Source organism: Notolabrus celidotus, chromosome 2 (assembly GCF_009762535.1).
Source record: "Notolabrus celidotus isolate fNotCel1 chromosome 2, fNotCel1.pri, whole genome shotgun sequence".
Taxonomy (NCBI): domain Eukaryota; kingdom Metazoa; phylum Chordata; class Actinopteri; order Labriformes; family Labridae; genus Notolabrus; species Notolabrus celidotus.
Window position 1 is genome coordinate 5,453,801 of NC_048273.1, and position 22,582 is coordinate 5,476,382.

A 22,582-nucleotide genomic window follows, 5' to 3' on the forward strand; every position below is an offset into this window, starting at 1 on the left:
ATTTCTAATCTACATAGGAATGGGTCCCCTTCCACGGAGACTGCCATCTTGCACCATCATGTTTCTACAGCAGCTCAGAAAGGGCAAACTAGTATCACATGCGTTCTTGTATTTAGCATTGGCCGCAGGAAATGCATGAAGAAGAAGAAGAAGAAGAAAGTGGTTGCCATCCTAAAATTCCTTACTGGAGCTTTAAATCTGTTTAGTTGTGTCAGTGTTTCCACACAGTAGGAGCCATGAAGGATTCAAGTGTATAGTGTATCTCTTTTTGAGGTTAAGGGTAGGATATTGTTTGTATATTTTTTGTGGTGTTATTTTTGTTGTTTGTTTATCATATGGTTTATTGTGGGGTCAGTTCATCAAGTTATTTATGGGTCATGTGTTAGGGGCGGGGATATTTCCTTTTGTGCACTTCATCATGACTTGATTTTCCTTTTTCGTTAATAAAAGGCTATACATTTCTAGACAAGAGGAGAAGTTTTTCATTCATTCAAACATTGATTGTTGCTTTGTTGGTTAGCCTGGTAACGGCCGACTGACCGGTTATTAAAGATCAACGTGTTCACGACTCGGCTCGTCATCCCTACAGCGTCCAGACGGACGCTACGAGACATATACATTTTCTGTAGGACTTACTAAATGTCATTAATTCTTCTGCTTGTCAGAGCCCCCATGGTGAGAGCTTTTTAGACTCTGATCCGGACTACAGTCCTGAGCAAAGCACCTCATCGGGTCAGAGGGGACAGGTCTGAGGTCGAGTGAGAGGGCAGTGAGTAGAGTCAGGGGAAGCAGAGGCAGGGGACGGGGAGTGAACGCCAGGGAAATGTAAACGCAGGAGGCGGGTAGATGGCAGGACGGGATTTGATTGGTTTCATAATTTGGCTCCTGATGGCAGGGATTGGTTGGTGTTTTCCCAGGTTTACTCCGGCTGTAGATAGGTTTTTTTCACTCTTTTTTAAGAACACATCATGTAATGATTACCATCAGGGCATAGAGATCATTTTAACCAGTATAACAAAAAGTTTATCTAAATCTGACAAGAAGAAGAAGAAGAAGAAGAAGAAGAAGAAGAAGAAGAAGAAGAAGAAGAAGAAGAAGAAGAAGAAGAAGAAGAAGAAGAAGAAGAAGAAGAAGAAGAAGAAGAAGAAGAAGAAGAAGAAGAAGAAGAAGAAGAAGAAGAAGAAGAAGAAGAAGAAGAAGAAGAAGAAGAAGAAGAAGAAGAAGAAGAAGAAGAAGAAGAAGAAGAAGAAGAAGAAGAAGAAGAAGAAGAAGAGTTGGTAGCCACGGAAAACTAGCATGAATTTGAATGTAGCATGTCTTCAGGACTCCGTCTAACCTCTTCGTAGTTGCTACACACATGAAGGGACTGTGGAGACTCTAAAAACAGAACAACTTTTTCTTAACTAATAGTTTTTAATAGAAAAGATAAACAAAAAAAAAAGAACAATTACAAAAAGGAAACTGCTTACAGCGTATTTACAGCACTCAAAGACTTTTTTCAGTCAATTTTAACATAAAACTGCACAAGTTAGCTGGTACTGACTAAAGGATAATTGTGTGTATTCAACAACCCAGTCCTAATTCCACAACACTGAACCTAGCTTTGTGTCATAATGGAGGAACAACATGTCACACCTGCTGTCACAATGATTCCTATTGATCTATTTCATGCAGGTGGTCAGTGTTTGATCTGAACTACGAGTGTACAGTGATATATTCCATCAAGTAAATAGGTAGTAGCAGAGCCTCTCTGTATGATCAAGTATTATAGGATTAGTCAGGTTCAGGCCGACCAACAAACTCCATAAGAAATGCACCGTGAACAGAGCATCAGTGACGGGGAAACCAGGCGCTATGCTATGTGGAAAACACAAGTGCATTTACAGACACACTCGGACATGGGTGTACTTTAGTGTACCTAAGAACAAAGTGTGTGTCATTCATTAGAAGTCAATGCTCTACAACACAGATGAGGTACTCAGACTCAGGCCCTATAAAATAAGAGCGTTTTCTTTAGTGCAATTAAGGCTGAAGATCCAGCCTGGCATGAACATAATATTAATCATCATCATCATCATCATCATCATGGTTAAGTGGACAATGCCCTGACATTTTTAGTCTATAGAAAGGTGTAATCCATAAAATGTTTGAGGCCTTAAAAGACACTTCTCAGATAAACAGAAATACATATAAAGTGACATTATTTAGAACAAAGAGACCTTGAAGCAAATGAAAACACTGTTTGTTTGGGCTCCTATTGCTTTGACTGACAGTTTTCTATTGGTTAGGCAGAAACATCGACACTCTGACCTCGGAGAGCAGGCACAGGCCTCCCCAACTCTTCTTCTTGTATTGTAACACGAAGGCAGGAAGTTGAATGATAGGAAAGTAGGCTGGAGGGGTCAGAGGTCATCTTTTGACCTTTGCATCCTCCTTAATCTTCCACATCATCAGCTCCATGCAGGCGGACGCATCCTCGCTGGAGTCGTGGCCCTCCACTGCAAACACACGCAGGAATGAGAGGAGGAGATTTTATTATCTCAACAAGGAAATGTGGAAACAGCGAGAGACAGAAGTTAGGTTGAGTTCAGCATTTCCAATATGGTTCTCGCCGACGATAGCGTTTCAGAAACAGATGGGTGATGTCACGGATACTACGTCCATTTATTACACAGTCTATGGTTTAAAGCTGTGTTTGCTGCTCTGTGAAGCGAGCAGCAGGCCTGCAGGTCCTCAAACGGCCACTAGAGCGTCATGTGAGAAAAATTGATGATTTCTCAGATCATTTGTCGTCTTGTGAAAACTTTAAAAGGGGTGCTGGTGGCCAAGCAGTCTAAGCGCCCCACATACAGAGGCTATAGTCCTCGTCGCAGAGGTTGCCTGTTCGCCACCATGTCTCTATTCCCCACATTTCCTGTCTCTCTTCAGCTGTCCTATCATAAAGGCAAAAAGCCCCAAAAATATAACTTTAAAAGTGGAAATTTGTATGAAACTCAACTTCTAAATTGCATTCAGTCCAGAGATATGCTAATGAGGGGCTCGGCTGCTCTGATTAACGAATGGATGCTGCAGGTGGTCTACTTGTTACAGACAAAATTACAGACCCTGTACTTGACCGTCTGTGTCAGTGGTGTTCCTTTGATAAAGTTTCATTCAAAACTGAATATTTTGATCTCTGTGCTACCAATTGAACTAAAAAGCAGGCTGTTTGAAATGTTTAAATCTTTATATTTGTTATTGTTGTCTGTTTTGAACTCTGTTTTTACCTTTGCTGTTTTAATGATGTGTCTTGCAGCACTATGAGATTGTAAAAAAAGTGTGTTATAAATCAAATGTATTATTATTATTATTATTATTCTTAAAACACCGCCCAAGAAGACTAGGATCTGACTTTTCCAGTAAATGAAATTCCAATATAATCCCCAAAACACCAAAACAAAGACTCTTAGTTTAATCTAAAGATAGAAAAGCAACCCTAAACTAGTATGTGTGTGACACTTTAACCAAAAACAATAAAGTATTAATTAAAACTGCTTGTTTTTAAATGTTTGATTAATTGTCAATAAATCAAAGTGATGTCGTCTTATTAGCACTAAACAGTAAAACAGAAATCAATGGAAAGGTTATTTTGTTTTACACATATTTTAATTATCTAAACTATTGATTGATATTAATTCACCAAACTATTCAACTGATTTTTTTATTAGATCTGATTCTGAGGCCAGATAAAAGATCATTAAACACTAGTGCAATTTATTGTGAGGGATACATTGTGAGGTGATTGATTGAACTTCATGGAAAAGACTTTATAAAGTTCTTGAGATATTGCACTCAGACCTTAAATGTTTGAATAAAATGTAATGAAAGTCATCTTAGAACGACTCTGCCATCCCCAAAGCTTGACGCTGACTCTCTTTAATGACTCTGTTTAGTAAAAGGATACGAAGAGGAGGAGGTGAGGAAGAACAACGCCACACTGTGAAGTTGCTAAAAGCAGCCGCTGCTTTAAAGAGGAGGCTGAGGCTTTCAAAAGCTTTGAGGTGTTTCTGCACACTTCAACAGGCACAGAGCGTGGAGGTGACCCCTGCTGGTGACACACGTGTATTGCAGTCTAATTCACTGCACCACACTGATTTGAGACAGCACAGATTAGACTGTCATGTTTGAAACGTAGACACTTCCACATTTATCTCATATCATCAGAATCATGACCTGGATTTATCCTTCATCTTAAATCTCTTTGTTGGCTCTCTGTTTTATTGCTCTGCAGGACTCACTCTGTTTGAACTTGTGTTGTTTTATCATTTCTACAAACTTCAAACATTTTATTGCTTTTTTTGTCTTTGCCTTTGTGTCTCCTATAACGTCACATAGTTCTCTACACTATCTGAACCAAGCCGCCTCACTTCTCCTTTACTTTTTATTTATAATGCATAGAGGATATGATGGCTGTCTAACTTGAGTCTGGTTCTGCTCGAGGTTTCTGCCTGTTAAAAGCAAGTTTTTCCTCACCACTGTAACTAGCTAAATACTGCGATGTGCAATGCTCATGATGGATTAAGGTGGGGTCAGACTGAGTCTTACCCTGTCTTGAAGTTGGGTCTCTGTTCATAATTTGACATAGAGTGGTCTAGACCTCCTATGTTTGTACAAGCGTCCTGAGATAACGTTTGTTGTGATTTGGCGATACACAAATAAAGATTGATTGATTGATGATTTATTGATATATGCATAGTTGCCCTCCCTTCTCTCTTTCTCCCCCTCTCCCCCTGTCTTTAACATTTATTTAACCCCCTTTTTTTGGATAATTTATTATATTTCTATTTGTCATTTATGTACAAGTATTATTTAGTACAGCTATTTACACCATGTGAAACATTTGGATATACCTTTACATTTCTATTCTTATTTTATGCATTTTTATTTTTATTTTTATTTTTCCTTTATTTACATATATTCTCTATTTGTGTTCTATTATTCTTGTACTACTCTTGCTACTATGTCTGTGTTGCTGCAACAACCAAATTACCCTGGGGATCCATAAAGTATTATCTTATCTTATAATTGTAACATTAATTACCAATAGTTTTTCTTTTTTTTTCTTTTGATTTATTTATTTTGTAAGATATATTTAGATACTCATGTGTTGCCTGAGGTTCAATAAAATATGCTTCCACACAAACTCCTGTTGAGCGATCGATCAGTCGATCTCAGCTTGTTTGTGTTTCCACAGATTCTGACAGGAGTGGGTTACATATGGAGATTATGGGATTATGCTGTGGGGAGTAAATGTGCTCAGCATACGAACGAGGGGGTCTGTTTGTGTGAGTGGGGCCGTGTTAATGTGACAGAGGATTATGTATTTATCTGTGTGTTAATGGGGATGAAATGCTTTAAAACCTTTATCCCAAAAACAACATTTTTCACAGCATGTGGAGTCAACAGATGCTGTTTCTCTGAGTTCCTGCAGTTTGTTGTTTTTAAATCCTGGATTTGTCAAAATATTTTCACCAAACACATTTACGTCACTGTCACAAGTCAGAACCACCTGATTGGTAAATACATTTATTACCCAGCTCTCTTACTGACCTTACGGCTGATGCTGATTCTGATTGGTCAAAACCTTTGACAACTGTTATTAACTTTATTATTAAAGGTGTGTGAACCGCAGAGCTCAGAGAAGAAGGAGAGCTGAATGAGGACAGTTTCACGTTCAATCGGCTGCAACAGGCAGATAAGAATCCATCACTATGGAACGATAACTGACGTGAAATCACTGGGACTATTTTTTTGTTAGTAGCTGGGTAATAAGCAGGATAATGTATGGTTAGCAGGTAGTTTTGGGAAATAGAACCCCTCAGGGTGAGACAAGTCCATTATCTCTTACATAACCTTGTATTATTGTTATTATCAGCACATGCAGCACAAATAAGATGATACATGATGACATGCTGTTGAAATCAAACTACAGCTGCTGATATCTTCATGTATTTTCTCACCGTTGTCTTGAATGATGCGTTTGAGGTGATCGGCCATTAGGTTCCTCAAGGCCCGTTTGTAGGGCAGGCCGAGGCGGTGAGGGAACACGATGGCCGTGTCTACGACTGTACTGTGGATCAGCTGGAGGACAGAGAGATAGAAAAAGAGAGAGAGAGAGAGAGAGAGAGAGAGAGAGAGAGAGAGAGAGAGAGAGAGAGAGAGAGATAATTTAATCAAAGGTTTGTTTATTTCAGCAAAGACTCAAAGGCAGACATTCAGCGTCTCAGCCTTGACAGAAGGCAGATAAACACCCTGCTCCTGTCTGCAGAACGAGGACATGAATCCTGATTGTAAGTCAAGAAGCAACCTGAGAAATTTAGGAAACAAAACTGAACTTTCTTAGAATGTGTCCTAATTATTATTTCTACTATAATGAAACTGAATTCTGATGAGGTGTACCTTCAGAGCAGTAAGGTCGCTCTCCAGACTGTGTCCCAACAGGATGGATTCAGCACTGAACATACTGAGCAGCACGGCCTGAACGTCTCTCAGACTGATGGTGGTGTTCTCCAAGTCCTCCTCTGTTACACCCGAAAACCTGAGAGACAAATAAACTCTGACTTCATTCTTCTGTGACTGTCTCAAAGTTACAAACGTACACATATGGCTTGATTAAATCATATGTAATCATATGTGACCCACGCAGTGTTGAGGTGAACTCACCGTGTGTTGTAATCGACCACTTTGCTCTCAGGTTTGACGAACGTGTCGTAGATTACATTCAGCTCTGAGTCGATGACGGTCACCCTCGTCAGATCCAGACCCTGTTTGGTGTAACACTGGAAACAAACAGATCATGTGACTGTAAGTTCAGGAATATGAAACAGTTATCAGTCAAAGCAGAAGAGACTAATTACTCAAGTTATTAAAATGACACCACCTTCTATGTTTCTGTTTCAGTATCCTAACTCTCTGACTGACTCACCATCTCACAGTCCAAAGCGAACACTCCTCCGTTTCCATCCGGAGGGAGAGATTTACTGAACGTCGTGACGTAGCCGTCCAGTGACTCTTTACGACCGTCCTGAACGTGTTGCTGTGGGGGAAAAATTAATGTGTCAGGTCTGTGGATGTTAAATAAATGAGGTGACTTCAAAACAAGTCAGAGGGATGTGACCGTGGTCGTCCTTTAAATACGAGGTTTACAAATCATGGCCAGGTTTCTTTGATAAGAAGACACGGAGAAGGAAACACTGAATTCTGATATTGTTACAAACACTGAAACCTACCACAGAGACATATAAACATATTTTCATTAGATATGTAAAGCTCTGAGGTGGAATACAGGGGGCTGAAGATTATCAAATAAAGTGTAAAAAGTTAAAAAAAACAGCAAACATGTGGAAAGTATTATTTGGTTCTCTACATTAATAAAACTACAGCTTCAGCATCGAAGGAACGTCTCTGACAATGACTCAACACTATGCTTTTACAAAAAGGCTTTAGCACTGATTTTAAAACTTCTTTTTTAATTTTATCTATAAGTATTACATTTGAAATTTCATGTTTAAAAGTACGGTCTTCTAAAACGGTACCAATACCCCACATTTTCACAGATTATAAACATTTTTAAAGCAAACTTAGGACCTGCATTTTTAGTCTCACTTTAAACAAAGTCTTATTCTATCTTACCTTATTTACTTATTATTTAGTTCAAATTTAAGTCTATTTTAAATGTCATACACTATGGGAATGATTAGATGGCCCTCTGAGATACCCACGGTAATGTTAGATGCTTGAATACCAGACTGATATATCACCTTAACTCAAACTACTGACACAGTACAAGAACTGTTTACTTCTTTTTATTTATTTAATTATTCTATTTTATTTTTATTTTATATATTATTATTTGTGTTATTATTTACTTGTATTTATTCTCTTTTTTGTATCTTTTATTATATTTATATATATGTTTTTTTTATATGTGTGGATGCAAGATGTGCTTAATTCTGTATGTCCTTTCTTATTGTACCTGAGATATTGTGTGTGTTCTGTATTGTATTTATGCACATAGATGTGAAGATATGTTTATGAATGTTTATAAATGGATGTCTAAAGTTGGTGTAAAAATCAATAAAAACATTATCCAAAAAAAGAAAACATCTACTGTCTTATTTTGAATTATAATACATACTAAAAATATTTATTCACTTTATTTTTAATTTGTATTTATTTATGAATTACTTGTGCATTATTTCATTATTTATTTAGTTATTAATTTAATTTGATCATTTTATTCCTGAGATTTTTATGGATTACCTCTCAGCATTTTAATATTTCCTTCTGTATTTATTAACTTGTCATGTTGCATCTTAGTTTCTTTTACTGGTTTAATATTTTACTGTTTTATCATTTTATTAATCTATTTTATTTTGGTGAGTTTAATTTCCTAACTTGAGTTTTGAAATCTTATTTTACCTCTAGTGTTTCCTCATTAAAATATCATGATAACATTTCCTTTTTATATCATGTTCTTCACTTTGTAAATAGAGAGCAGGTGTGTTTAGGGGTCTTTTTACATCTTTAATTTATTCTATTTTAATACTTCTATTATTATTTTAATGTACAGCATGTTGTGTTAAAACATTACTGTATGAAAAGGTCTTTAAAATCAAGTCTGATTGATTCTTGTCTCCTTTAAATGCAATGAAACGTTTGAAAGAGACGATACCTTTGAAGCTTGACAGCCCAGAGTTCCCACAGTTGCAGAACAGCAGTTGTAGTTTGTCTCCCATCCTCCAGCCACTGACAGAGGAAGGAATATTAAGTTAAATATAAGAAATTAGGATGTAAAGATGGAGAGATTTGGCAGGATTAAGTTTTAAAAAGGTGTTTGATAATGACTTGAATTAATAAAAGACAAACTGACCTTTATGTCTGCGCAGTCGTCCCCAGTGAAAAACACATTCTTCTTTACGGACACAGCTGCCGTTCACGTTGACTTTGTACTCCGCTCCACATCGACAGCAAATCTTTGAGAAAGCTGGAGACACATTACAGAGCTGAAAGTTTGCTGAGCCGCACATACCGATGTCAATATGATTAAGGGACGGTCGTTAGGAATCAGAGAGCGGGCGGTCGGGTCATGAAGTAACTCACGGTCTGTGGTCGGTTTCTTCTCGGGCACGTTGTGAATAACAGCTCGGCCCGGAGCTTCGGGGTTTGTCCTCGGGTACCCGTGCTCCTGGAGCTGCTCCTCCGTCATCAGGTACGCATTCAGCTTCCTGTACAGTGTAGCTCCTGGAGCGAGACAGTGACATCAACATGAATGTGTGTTTTATTTATGTATTAAGTCACAAAGTTACAAGTTTCAACATGTGGTTGAGTCTGGTTAAGACACAACTCATACAGAGCTGGTGCAACAGACAACCGGACTGAAGTCATCTTTTTGGACTTCTAATTTGATCAAAGTCTGTAAGGATTTTTTATTTACCCAGCTTTCTTACTGATCTTCCGGTTGTGTAAGATGCCTGATTCTGATTGGTCAAAACCCCTTGACAATGGTTATTAACTTTCACTAACATGAGCAACGCCAGAGGCAAACTGATCACACGTCATGTCAAATCAATCCACTGAAAAGAGTTCAGACACATTTAGCTTCTGCTTGTTGACACCATAGACCGTTCGGTGAGGGGAAACCGTTAGCTTTTGTTAGCATCAAAACAATGCGGCTAAAACATTAGCTTTATTTAGCATGCTAAATCCTCAGGCTACAGATGTTTTCATTTTGGATCCTGTCCATCAATATGATGAAGGAGTGGAGCAGGTGAGAGAAACTTTAGGTTAGCGATCTCTACAAAGAAACGTAACCATGAGCGGTGGTGATGATAGCAGCAGGGTTCAAAGTTGTGACAGTCCTTTATTTTTAAAGGTGTGTGAACCACAGAGCTCAGAGGAGACTATTTTTAAAAACAGTAAACATAAATCATTTTAAATCAATAAGATAATCTATGAATCAATGTTTTTTTGCCAAGGTGTTTGTATTTTAGGTTAGTAGCTGGATAATAAGCTGGATAAAGTATGATTAGCCGGTGGATGCACCCTGAAGGGGTTCTATATTATCCCTAACTTATTTACTTCCTGCTTATTCAAAGTCATTTCTTTGGGGAATAAGCAAATCCACTCAGGTCATGCAGCGGAGAGTCTCTGGAGACATCACATGAGTGTCTGAATCAGTTCTTTGTTTTGTTTTTTTAAGTTATTTTTGGGGGATTTGTTTTGCCTTTATTGACAGGACAGCTGAAGAGAGACAGGAAATGTGGCGAGTAGAGAGAGGGGGAAGGGGAACATGCAGCACATAGTCGACCGGCCGGGAGTCAAACCAGCAACCTCTGCGATGAGGACTACAGCCTCTATACGTGGGGCACTTAGACCGCTAGGCCACCAGCAGGCCCCTGAATCAGTTCTATAATCACTGTTGACTGACTCTTCAACACATCACTGAGCAAAGTGAAGGTATCAGGACTCTATTTAACACAAAGACTCTTCTTATGTCCTCTTCTTGTTTCCTCTTGTGTGTTTTTCTTTCAATCAAAGGTACAGTCATTTGGTTCCCATCAGGATGAGGAAGTGTTAAAAAACACCTTTTCTACCACTGACAGCTAATGAATCCAACTCGTGTCTTACCTGCCAGTTTCTCTTCCTGCTGTTTGCCCGTCCTGTTAATAGTAAAGCTGGTTTTAGCAGCGAGACGACCTCCCAGGACCTCTTCATGGGATTGAGCCTTTTTGTTGGTTGTTGATCCACAATACTCTGCAGGGGAACACGTAGAAGTTACTACTGAAACCTCTCATACTCTGCACTTTTGATCTGTTCTATATGTAAAGGGTTAAATACTGCATGTTTGACTGCTCAGGTGTGAGTGGGACGTACTGGGGACAGGAGATGGACGGGAGCTGCTCTTGCCGCGGAGCTTCTTCAGGGTGTTGACAGCTACGTTGAGGTAGATGTTCTTGCTGTTGCTTCGCTCGTACACCAGCCTCTCCTCGTCCAGCGCCTGAAAGCATCACATTTCTGTCAGTAGCTGCTTTTCTGACACATTGTTTTGGATTAAATCGTTCAAACTGAAGATTCCAAAGCACATAACAATCTAAAAACTAAGCCCCCATGTGAACATAACTTCTGCCAAAACAAAATCTGTGTTAAACTTTGACTGTTTTTAAATTCCTCTGCATTTAGGTCATGTATTACTTAGATTATCAAGACTTCTTACCGTCTGGAAGGCCATTTCCTCTGATGAGCAAAACTTCACACACTCATCTATGAAAGTGTTGAGGTAGCGCTGGCGGACGTTGGTTGGGACTTTGGCTCCGAACTCCGTGGGGATGATCGGTCGCTTCAACGTACTGCTCTGAAAAAGTCAAAACACATCAAGAACATTAGATCCATCAGTTTTATTTTGAAGCAGGGCCAGGGACAGTTTTGTCTTTTCAACGATCATGCACCATTGCACCTCACAAAGCCTTTTCCAATCGCTGCCCCAACTCTCTGGAACTCTCCAAACATCTGCAACTCTGACTCACTTCAAAACCACCTCAAGACCTTCCAGTTCAAAAGAGCCTACGACACATAACCTCTACTCCCACCTCACCTCTGTGATTATTCTGTTTTATTGATTTGCTTTATTTTATTTTGGTTTTACCTATTCAATTATTTACCTATCTATCTATCTATCTATCTATCTATCTATCTATCTATCTATCTATCTATCTATCTATCTATTTATTTAACTATTTATTCATCTATGTATTCATGTATCTATTTATTTATTTATTTATCTATTTATCTATCTATCTATCTATCTATCCATCTATCTATCTATCTATCTATCTATCTATCTATCCATCTATCCATCTATCCATCTATCTATCTATCTATCTATCTATCTATCTATCTATCTATCTATCTATCTATCTATCTATCTATCCATCCATCCATCCATCCATCCATCCATCCATCTATCTATCTATCTGTTTTGTATTTTGTGGGCTGAAGGTTACCTTCATGGTGGGTGTGTGTGCCATCCTCTTCTGTGAGACAGTGGACGAGGTCTTGGATAAGATACCGGCGGTGGTTTGTGTCTTGATGCTCTGATGGGACTGGGACTGGCTGGGGGACAGCTTTCGGCTGGCGGCTGGTTTGAGACCTGCAGGACGTTTGAGGACAGAGAGTAAACGTGAAGGGCTTCAGATCATCTCATGACAGGGAGAGCAGAGCGTGTCAGTAGGAGAGAACAGTCGTACTTGTTTTGGGAGATGTTATCTGTGGCTGTGGACGGTGTGCGATCCTCTTCTTCTCTCCAGAGATGCCGGGGCTGGAGCTCTGTGAGGAAGCTTTGACTGTCGCAGAGATCTGAGCAGCTTGTTGCTGAGACATCTGCATGCGGCGGTAACAGACCTCCTGAGCCGTGAGTCTTCTGTACGGCTGCACTGCAGGCTTTGAAGGTGCATCGGTCTGAAGAAAAGAGGAAAAACTTTCACTAAGTTATTTATTCTCTACAAAAGCAAAGATAAAAAACAAAGATGGAGTCAAGTCATTCTGAAGCTTCTCACTCGTCATTAAAGTAGAGACTGTATAGCTTCAGTATGTGACTGCCCAGGTAGTAAAATCCAGTATGATAAATGATGAATGTTTATATTTTAATGTTTCAACATATATGTTTATGTTATTTATTGTGTGATTGAAAATAAAAACCCTAAGGCCTGAGCAGACATGCATCCATACAATCTATTGACTATTGTTTTCCTTTGATAGAGTTCATTCAGTTCATTTCTCGAGATGTGGACTTAGCATCAGATGGTCATAACACGTATCCCCAGGGTTGCAAAGACACGAGACAATCTCAGAAATGGACCGGTTGTTTTTTTCTACACAGCCAGAAAATGATTGTGTTGCTTTAGAAAACAAGTTTTGTTGTCTAAAAATAATGTAATGAAATAATCTGCTAGAGAGGGAAAATCAGTGATATTATCTTCAGACAATGAGTCAGGAAATATTAAGAAAACAACTGGATTCAACTTGTTATCACAGTAAAAACTGAGTGTTTGATAGAGGTGTTGTTTTAAAGATGTTGAAGCAGACTGTATGTTATTGATGTGCTGCTATATGCTTAGACTGCCCCCTCTCTCTCTCCTCTCTCTGTCCATCACTTACTCTAACTCTTCCTGTCCCATTAAAGTTACTAACCATAGACCTTTCTGGAGTCCCTGAGCTCCCTTGTCTCGTAGATTCCTCTACTATCCGTCTCACCACTATCATCTCTATCTCTCTCTCCAACACGGTCTCAGCAGATGTGTGTCTAACATGAGTCTGGTCCTGCTGGAGGTTTCTGCCTGTTAAAGGAAGTTTGTCCTTGCCACTGTAACTTGCTAAATGCTGCAAAGTGCTCTGCTCATGGTGGATTAAGAAGAGATCAGACTGAGTCCTGTCTGTAAGATGGGACTGGATCTTATCCTGTCTTGATGTTGGGTCTTTGTTAATAATAGAACACAGAGTACGGTCTAGACCTGCTCTGTTTGGAAAGAGTCTTCAGGTAACGTTTGTTGTGATTTGGCGCTTTATAAATCAAGATTGATTGATTGATAAGAATGTCCAACAAACTGACTTGTGATGTTTCTTTAACACCCTTATATGGGCGGTGTTGAACATAACCTGTGTCACTTCTTGTTGTTGTTACCAGAGAAGTTTCTGCTTGCTGCTCTTACTTCCTTTAGTGTCTGTTTACATGCTATTTAGCACAGGAAGTGAGACACACAAAAGCACACACAGGAAGTTTACCACAGCTGTGCAAGTAGCAGAGTGAAAGAGTGATCAGTTTAACTCCAAACATAAAGACGAAGCAGCTTTTCAACCACAGGAACTTTTATCACACTTTGTTCTTTTTGGAGAGTTCCTCTGTGAAAAAGACGTCATGGTCACAGTTTTTGTTCTCTTTTTACCCCTCCTGTTACCCTCAACATTAAAAAGATATTTTATCCTTGGGGTCAACTTGACCCCAGCAATCTAAACCTCCAGAAACTGAATGTTCCCCAGGTTTATGTTTCAGGTACTTTATGTTTCTTTAAGTTATAAAGATGTATGTTATAGTGACCTCAATATCATCCAAAACAACTAAAACAAATGTGTGTAAAATGTTGAATTTCTTATGTTATATAAAGCTTAAACATTCTGTTTTCCCAGTTGTCCCCATTAAATTAGGAAGAGTCATGAAATATGAAGCAAGAGTGATGTTAATCATTAATTTAGAGACGTTTGAAACATTGAATGGGGTCCAATTGACCCCAAGGATAATAGGAGGGTTAAATGACTGAATAAAATAATGTCCAGATCTTAAAACAGACGTTAGAGAGACAAACTTACGTTTCCTTTGGCAAAATGTGAGACTCTCTTCTTCTGACCAGGAAAGAGAGTGGTTAAAGTGTCGTCTGGGTTTCTCTCTTCCTCTGAGTCCATGGAAGGCTGAGGGAGAACAACAGAGCAGATTCATTTAGACGTTTACAAAATATGAACACTAAAAATCCTAAAACAACATGTGTGAGTTATAAAAGATGAGACATGATGATAATAATACCTGTTTGGCTTGCCTCCCCTTGTCTTCCCTCTTCACATCCTTGGACTCGTTAAAGATCCTCAAACACTCCTCCATGGGGTCTGACTCAAAGTCCAGCTCGTCCTGGAAACTGGAGTAGTCAATTTCAACACTGTCCAGTTTGTCCTTACCTGCCCCGCCGTCCTCGACACCACCGTCCCCCTCTCCATCTGAGGAAGACGGGGTCATCTCCGACGCCTTCCTCTTGGCGAGACGACCCCTCTTTAAAGCATCAGCAGACTTTCTAACCAGCACCTCCTCTTCCTCGTCATCATCAGAATCATCCATCAGGATCGGCTCCGCCTCCTCCGGACTCTCGTCTCCGAACAGATCGGCGTGGCTGAAGCTGAGACTCCGATGTTTGCCCTCTTTACTCTTCCCGTTTGAGGAGCTGTTGTTTTGTTTGACCTTCTCTTTGCTGTTCGCAGAGCTTCCTTTACTGAAGCTGCTGCTGCCAGAACTACTTTTACTTACTTTCTTCCCGTCTTTTTCTCGTCTACTGCTCTCAAGTTTACCATTTTTGTGTTGGTGGTCCTTAAACTTCCTGTGCTCCTTCTCCTTGTCTGACAGCTTGTGTTTTTTGCTTTCCCTCGCTCCACTTTCCTCTCTCTCTCGTTTGTTTGAGTCTGTTTTTACTTTTTCCACAGCTTTGATCTTACCCTCACTTCTCTTCTCCTCTCGCCCTTCTCTCTGAGCTTTATCAGAGGGTTTAGTCTGAACTGTGTTTTTCCTATCGTCTCTTTTTCCATGACTCTTGTTCTCCTTCTTTGCAGAGTCCTGATTCGAGTTCTTTATTGACTCTTTGTCTTTACTACTGCTGTTTACACTCTTACTACTGCTTGTTTTGTTTACATCCTTCGCAGCTTTGTGTACTTTCTCTGATTTGCCACTTTTCTCATGAGCCGTTTGACTCGCTGCCTTCTTTTTCTCCGTGCTGTCCTTTCTCTTCACACACTCCTGGACGTCCGAGTCCCCTGCCGAGTCCTCTTTATTCCTCTGTGTCAGTGCATTCAGCGTACTTCCAGTCCTCTCTTTCCTCTCCTTCCCAGCGGCCCCCCAAAGCGACCCAGCGTTGCCCTTCCTCTGTTGGACATTACTAAGCGAGGTGGGTCGATACTCTGTTCCAGAGCTCTCCTCCTCAGAGTCTGAGAAAGTGTACTTTTTAGAGTCCACACCTTCCTGCCGTGGTTTTTTCACAGACACTACATACTCCTCATTGTTCGATGCTTTTAGACTGTGAGTTTTCCCAGCTTTTGCGCCCTCCTCTCTCTTACTTTTCACTGCAATTCCAGCCGTGTAGTTGGACAGCGGGTCGTATTCCATATCTGTAGACGGTCTCGTATTGTCCAACGTGTATTTACACTTAGAGGAGGGCGTGCTGCTGGAGTACTTTGGGCTGGGTGGAGGAGAGGGGAGTTGGTGTGTGTGCGTTCGAGATGGAGCCTTTTTCACTGAAGTAGGAACATATTCCATGGAGTTCACAGCGCCCCCCTGCTTGTCTGAATCCAAGGTATACTTGCTGCAGCTCGGGCTGGGATTATAATCCGCTGCTGTCATCTGATAACTCCCAGGGTCGTAGGCCATATGTGATGGCGGTGCTTTACTTTTAACGGCATCAGATGAAGACACGCCTTTGCTTGCGCCGGGGTCGTAGGGTTCATCCCCGATCCGAGAGAGCTTCCTCTTCTCCCTCTCCACCTCGCTGCGGACCTCCTCGATGGCCTTGTTGACCATCTCCAGAGCACCGCTGAAGTCTCCATTCTGCTGATCCTGGGGCTTCACAAGTTCGGGGTTGAAGGGATCGTAGCCTTGGTCTGCAGGAGAGAAGACAATCAGATGAAGACAAATGTGACATCAAAATCATCAGGTCTACTTCTTTGCTTTTGTGAGGATTTCCAGGAGGGATGCACTTTGCTGTTTACTGCAACTCTACTGAGCAGTAATATATCCAACAATATATGCATCTGCTCAAAGTTACATTCATTCAGTAAGGTGACTCAAATTTGTGGAGGATGGTGCTGTATGCATCAGCACCTCCAAGTCTGAGGCCATGGTGCTCAGTCGGAAAAGGGTGGCTTGCCCACTCCAGGCGGAGGAGTTTAAGTATCTTGGGGTCTTGTTCACGAGTGAGGGGATGAGGGAGCAGAAGATTGACAGACAAATCAGGGCTGTTGTGCTGAAGAGAGAGCTGAGCCAGAAGGCAAAGCTCTCAATTTGCCGGTCAATCTATGTTCCAACCTTCACCTGTGGTCACGAGCTGTGGGTAGTGACCAAGAGAACAAGATCGCGAATACAAGCAGCTGAAATGAGCTTTCTCCGCAGGGTGTCTGGGCTCAGCCTTAAAGATCAGACATCAGGGAGAGGCTCAAAGTAGAGCCGTTGCTCCTTCGGATCAAGAGGAGCCATATGAGGTGATTCGGGTATCTAGAAAGGATGGGTGTCTCCCTGAGGAGGTGTTTTCTTTCTGGGAGGAAGACCCAGGAAAGAGGAAATGCTGGCGAGATTATATCTCTCAGCTTGCCTGGGAACACCTCGGTATCCTCCAGGAGGAGCTGGTGGAAGTGGCAGGGGAGAGGAGTGTCTGGGCTTCCCTGCTGAGACTGCTAAGCCGAGGAAGATGGATGGATGGATGGATGGATGGATTGAGTGCTGCATGGTCACACTTATACAAATGTTTAGATGCAGTGATCTTAAATAAGTTCTCAAACTAGCTGAATGAAGAGAGTTAGTGTCTGCAGACTTAAATTGTAGGGACTAAACACCAGGAGAGACATAGGCATTCACATGTTCTAAATCTAAAGGATGCTATATAGAAAATACAAAACATCATATGCATCAATTAAACTCAGTTGGTCATGAGGTGTTGGTATTTAAGAGTGAGGGAACAAGAAAAGACCTGAACATGAAGTAATTGCACCACTTAATAGTTCAACACATGCATGGCTCCTAAGTTGCCTCCTTCAGGTAGGATGGTTGTGTTTCATGTTCCCTTGTTGGGCGCATTTAACGCATGCTTCTTCACTTAGAGGAACAGAAACTTTCTCATTCCCTGAAAATCAAAACAAAGCAGCTAACAGTGAGAGAAGCTGGCTTAGCAGCGTCCCTGCTTCAGGTCCACTCTGGTGTGGTGCATGCTCGTCCTCTGTAAGCGAGGACTCACTGTTAGTGAATCCTTTATTACAGTAAATGATAGAAACACCTTTCTGTGAGGAGTGGACATCTCTCTGCTTCTTCACATCAGTCGGACCTCCGTATGAAGCCCGTCTCTGCTGGCTGTGCCTGAAGTGACAGTACGGTCTGTTGCATCCATGTTTGCTCCCTTTGCCTTCGTGGAGCTCCGTGTAAAAGGGGCAGTCAAGGCCTCGGAAGAAGCCCGTGGATCTCAACATGATCCTCGGAGGTTCCTCTCATGCCCGCGGGGAGAAGCTCCGGGGTCCCTGTGCGCAGTTTCCGCCGTGGAGCGAGAGCTTGTATCAGCTATGGAACAATAACAACGTTCCTACTGCGCCATGTTGGATCGGCGAGAGGTGGGAAGTCTCGCGTGATTTCACACGTGTCGCGCTTTTTGACGTCACGGAAGTAAAAACTGTGCTGTCCTGATGAGAGTTTATAAATGATGATTCCTCACACTGTTACAGGAGATTTAAGTCTTTTATGTTAAACAATCCTAACAAAAACAACATTTATAACAATGAAGAATATGATTTATTTACATTGGTAGTTTTCCATAAACAGTTTGTGTGTTGGCTGATGTTTTAAGACCATGGACTTAAAGACAGAAAATACTAAATGTGCTCTGTATAATACTGTTTTTTTATTTTGTCAGGATTCTTGCAAACTTTATTAAATGAATGGCAAAAGTGTTTAATCATTTTATTTGAGAGGAATCAAAACAGGGTGTCGTTTTCAGGTCAGTCCATGAGTGAAATGACCTGAAAAGGAAAGCAAAAGTTTATATTGTGTAGTTCAACATGAGCTTATAATTAGCAGAAAGAGAGGTGATCATTTGAAAACACTTTTAATAACTTCAGACACAGAGCTGTGCACAAACAGTTGAACTGCTCCTTTAGAATATTTTGTGAAGTCATGTATGTCAAGTAAGGGAGCCCTAAAAAGGACATGATTGAACACATTTTAGTTTCTTTTTTCTCCAGATAATGAGAAAAATAAAAGAAAATAAGTCAAATCATGTTCTGTGGGGCTTTTGTATTATACATAAAAAAGGAGCACATTTATACACACGGTAACAAAGTAACTTCAGGTAATAGGAAAGGCCTGTTATCAGTTTCTGGTTGGTAGAAAGCAAGCGGCAACCTCCGGTCTAAAAATATAAGTCCAATGTGGAAGTGCTAAAAACTGCAGTTCATGGAGGATCCGCTTGAGGCTGGCTCCGGATGTACCAGAAACCACATACACACCAATTCAAAAGGAGCCAATCTTTACAGCAGAAATAAACATGTTTACAGTCTGGTACAAAAGACGAGTGTAGTCTGGATAGCTCATTTCTCGATCGGCACACACTGTGCTGGGGGTGAATTTTTTCTAACTGGCAATTTCGAAGATATTGAGATTACGAGTCTTCCAATGAGAGACACAGCTGACTTGATTGACAGGCGGGAACATTGCAGCTGCTGGCAAGGAGGCTCAAAGCCCACCTCTTTACCTTACACTAGCTCAACAGCAGCAATATGGCTGCCGCTGATAAATGGCCTCAAAACGGCGCTTAAGAAACAAATGGGTGACATCACTGATACTACGTCCATATTTTATACAGTCTATAGTCAGTCCATGAGCAAAATGACCTGGAAAGGAAAGCAAAAGTTTATATAGTGTAGTTCAACATTATCCAACAAAGGCTTATTATTAGCAGAAAGATAGGTGATCATTTTAAAACACTTTTAATAACTTCAGTCAAAGACCTGTGCACAGACAGGTGAACTGCTCCTTTAAAATAATGTTTAAACTCATGGATGCCAAAGTACAGAAGCCCTAAAAGTTCATGATTAAATACATTTTATTTTCTGTTTTCTGGTCTTATTTTTCTCGTTATCTCGAGAGTCGTGTTCCTTTAGGACTCCTGTTTTAAACAAAAGGAGCACATTTACACATGGTAAGCAAGTGACTTCAGGTAATAGGAAAGGCCTGTTATCAGTTTTTCATTATTTTGTTTTTTTCCACAAACATTGTTTAGAAAATGTTTCCTCAGTGAAGAATAAAAAGACCTTTGTTACAAGACATTTTCTTACAGGTTGAAGATCAAGAACACAGAAAACAAGCTTCATTCTCTGAATAAAATGAGATAAATGATCCCATTATCATGAGAAAAATACATAAAGTTCTTAGGATAACAAAATTAATTTATTATCCTGAGAAAACAGAAAATAAAATGCATTTAATCCTGTCCTTTTAGGGCTTCCGTACCAAAGCACATTGCTCAAACTTACAGGTAAGCACATGGCCTACAATAAATAAAGATGTTTGAAAAGCTGGAACAAGGCAAGTCTTGATAAGGGGACTTCTTTAAGCTACCCTAAAGCACAAGATTCACTTCTTACATTTGGCACAGGTTTAATTCCCTTGCTCCTCCATAAATCACAGATCTTAAAGTCTAACTTTAAAGTGCTAGCCTACAGAGCTCTGAGACACCTACCTCCAGCTGCAGTGTCAAACGTCATGCTAGCACGTGCCGAGCTTATGTGGACTCCACACAGGACACGTGATCCAATTAGCTCCAGGTGCGATCATCATGACGCACAGGTGTGCTGAGCAGGTAAGGAGGTGAGGATTCACGTCACATGTTTTATAAGGTGCAATGTTTCTCCAGAGAAACACACACGTTCACAGACATGGAGCTCTGACGGGTATGCCAAGAGTAACTATTTCATCCCTGTTTTATTTTTAGACTGTGATGTTTGTTTATTCCTTCTTCTTATTCCTTCTTGTTTATATGTGTTCCTTTAAACATGATAAAATGCATGATTTGTAGGTTACACACTACCAGTCAAAAGTTTGGAAACACCTTCTCATTCAAGGGTTTGTATTTATTTTAATTATTGTAAACACTGTAGATTAATACCAAAGACATCAAAACTATGAAAGAACATATATGGAATTATTTAATTCACAATAAAAGTGCTAAAGAAAGCAGAGTATGTTTCATATTTTAGATTCTGTAAAGTAGCCCCCTTTTTCCTTCATGACAGCTTTGCACACTCTTGGTATTCTCTCAGTCTGCTTCATGAAGTGGTCTCCTGGAATGGTTTCTAATTAACATGAGCCTTGTCAAGAGTTCATTTGTAGAATGACTTGCCTTCTTAATGTGTTTGAGACCATCAGTTGTGTTGTTCAGAGGTAGGGTTAGCACACACCTATTTGACTGCTGTTGTAATCCAGATTATGGCAAAACCAGATTATTTCATAGTTTTGATGTCTTCAGTATTAATCTACAATGTTGAAAATAATTAAAACAAATAAAAACCATTGAATGAGAAGGTGTGTCCAAACTTTTGACTGGTAGTGTATATAGTAACAATATATTTGTAGGGTTAATATTTGAAAAAAGGCTTGTTTTGTGTTGTTCCTAAAAATTTTCATGCAGTCCCTTGACCTAATTCAGATTTTAAGAATTTGATCTCATGATTTATAATCTCATGATCAGCTGCTCAAACAAGGAGCATTTGTTTCCCTCCTGCTTTATGCAACAGTTTGATAAAGTCAAACTAAAATAAAAAGTAATCCTTCAACATTTGATCAGAATATAGCAACTGTCTGCAAGAGAGAAGCTAAAAAGTTATGTTTTAAAAAATAAATAGAGCAGAAACGACCGATAGAAAGTAAGCAATGAAAGGGGAGAAGAACATTTAATAATAGAAAGTAAATAAATATATTAGATCAATAATGTTAATGAAATAGATGAGGCTGAATGACAGTTTCCTAATTATTAATTTCAAGGGGTTAATATTGAATACAAAATAAATGAATGAATAAATAGATAATATATAACCATGTATTCAAATAAATAAATAAATAGTGTGAAAAATAAATAAATGGATAATAATATATAAACATGTATTAAAAATAAAAAATAGTGGGATAAATAAATAAATTAGAAATTGATATATAAACAAGTATAAAAATAAATAAAGTGTGATATATAAATAAATAAATAGTTAATAATATATAAACATGTATCAAAATAAATAAATCAAGTGTGAAAAATAAACACCTGGATTAATTACAGCGGAAGTAATAAGAATATTAGTTACAATAACGAGAATAACATCCAAGAAAATAGTAAGTAATAAAATAAATTCTAATAATAATGCATTTCTGTTGAATCATTTCTCCTATGGTTTCCGTTTACCTCAATATCCAGAGAGAATATTCTCAGCACAGGTTGAAACAAAAACTCATTTAAAACTCAAACATTTGGAGTTTCATTGTAGGACTTTTCTTCTTACCTGAGTGAATGCGCCTGGTAACATCTCAGTGCCACTAGAGGGAGACAAGCACCTGGTGGGTTGCCCAGTTGTCACATGATTCCTGCAAATTGTACAGAAGACAAGCTGCTGTTGCATCATTTAATTTCCTCCTGCCTTCCTCATGACGTCTACAGTGCTGGAATAGAAATAAGAAATTACGTAAGACATTTATTTCTTTTGGCTTTAATTTTCAGACAAATATTTTTGTGCAAGTGAATCTAATAAAATGTTTGTATAATGTGTGATTACTGGGAAACATGAATTATTGATGGTATATATTTGAAGTTACACCATGTTAGTGTTTCTCTGAGTGTACTTTTATAACCTTTGACATCTCAGGTCTCAGTTTAAAGCTTTAAATTGATTATCTTCCCTTTTTACTAGTTATATATATTTAACATTTCATAAACTCAATAATGAAATACAGACCAAATTATTAAACTGATTAAAGTTAAGTAACTGAGTGTTTTTA

General features: G+C 39.5%; 1 protein-coding gene and 1 long non-coding RNA gene across 2 annotated transcripts; both read right to left on the minus strand.

Annotated features, from left to right (window-relative positions):
* Positions 1-1,393: 1,393 nt before the first annotated feature.
* On the minus strand, positions 1,394-18,179 carry rexo1 (REX1, RNA exonuclease 1 homolog). Its single transcript, XM_034710285.1, has 16 exons — positions 17,829-18,179; positions 14,612-16,443; positions 14,401-14,499; positions 12,285-12,495; positions 12,042-12,187; positions 11,255-11,392; positions 10,915-11,038; positions 10,669-10,794; positions 9,142-9,282; positions 8,912-9,025; positions 8,714-8,787; positions 6,965-7,075; positions 6,703-6,818; positions 6,439-6,577; positions 6,000-6,120; positions 1,394-2,498 (listed from the first exon to the last, which is right to left on the minus strand). The coding sequence occupies exons 1-16, from the start codon at positions 18,016-18,018 to the stop codon at positions 2,410-2,412; spliced, it is 3,771 nt and encodes a 1,256-aa protein (XP_034566176.1). The 5' UTR covers positions 18,019-18,179; the 3' UTR covers positions 1,394-2,409.
* A 1,050-nt stretch (positions 18,180-19,229) lies between these two features.
* LOC117831553 lies at positions 19,230-22,348 on the minus strand. Its single transcript, XR_004635027.1, has 3 exons — positions 22,090-22,348; positions 20,074-20,391; positions 19,230-19,431 (listed from the first exon to the last, which is right to left on the minus strand). It is a non-coding gene; the product is annotated as an uncharacterized LOC117831553 (long non-coding RNA).
* Between the last annotated feature and the right edge of the window lie 234 nt (positions 22,349-22,582).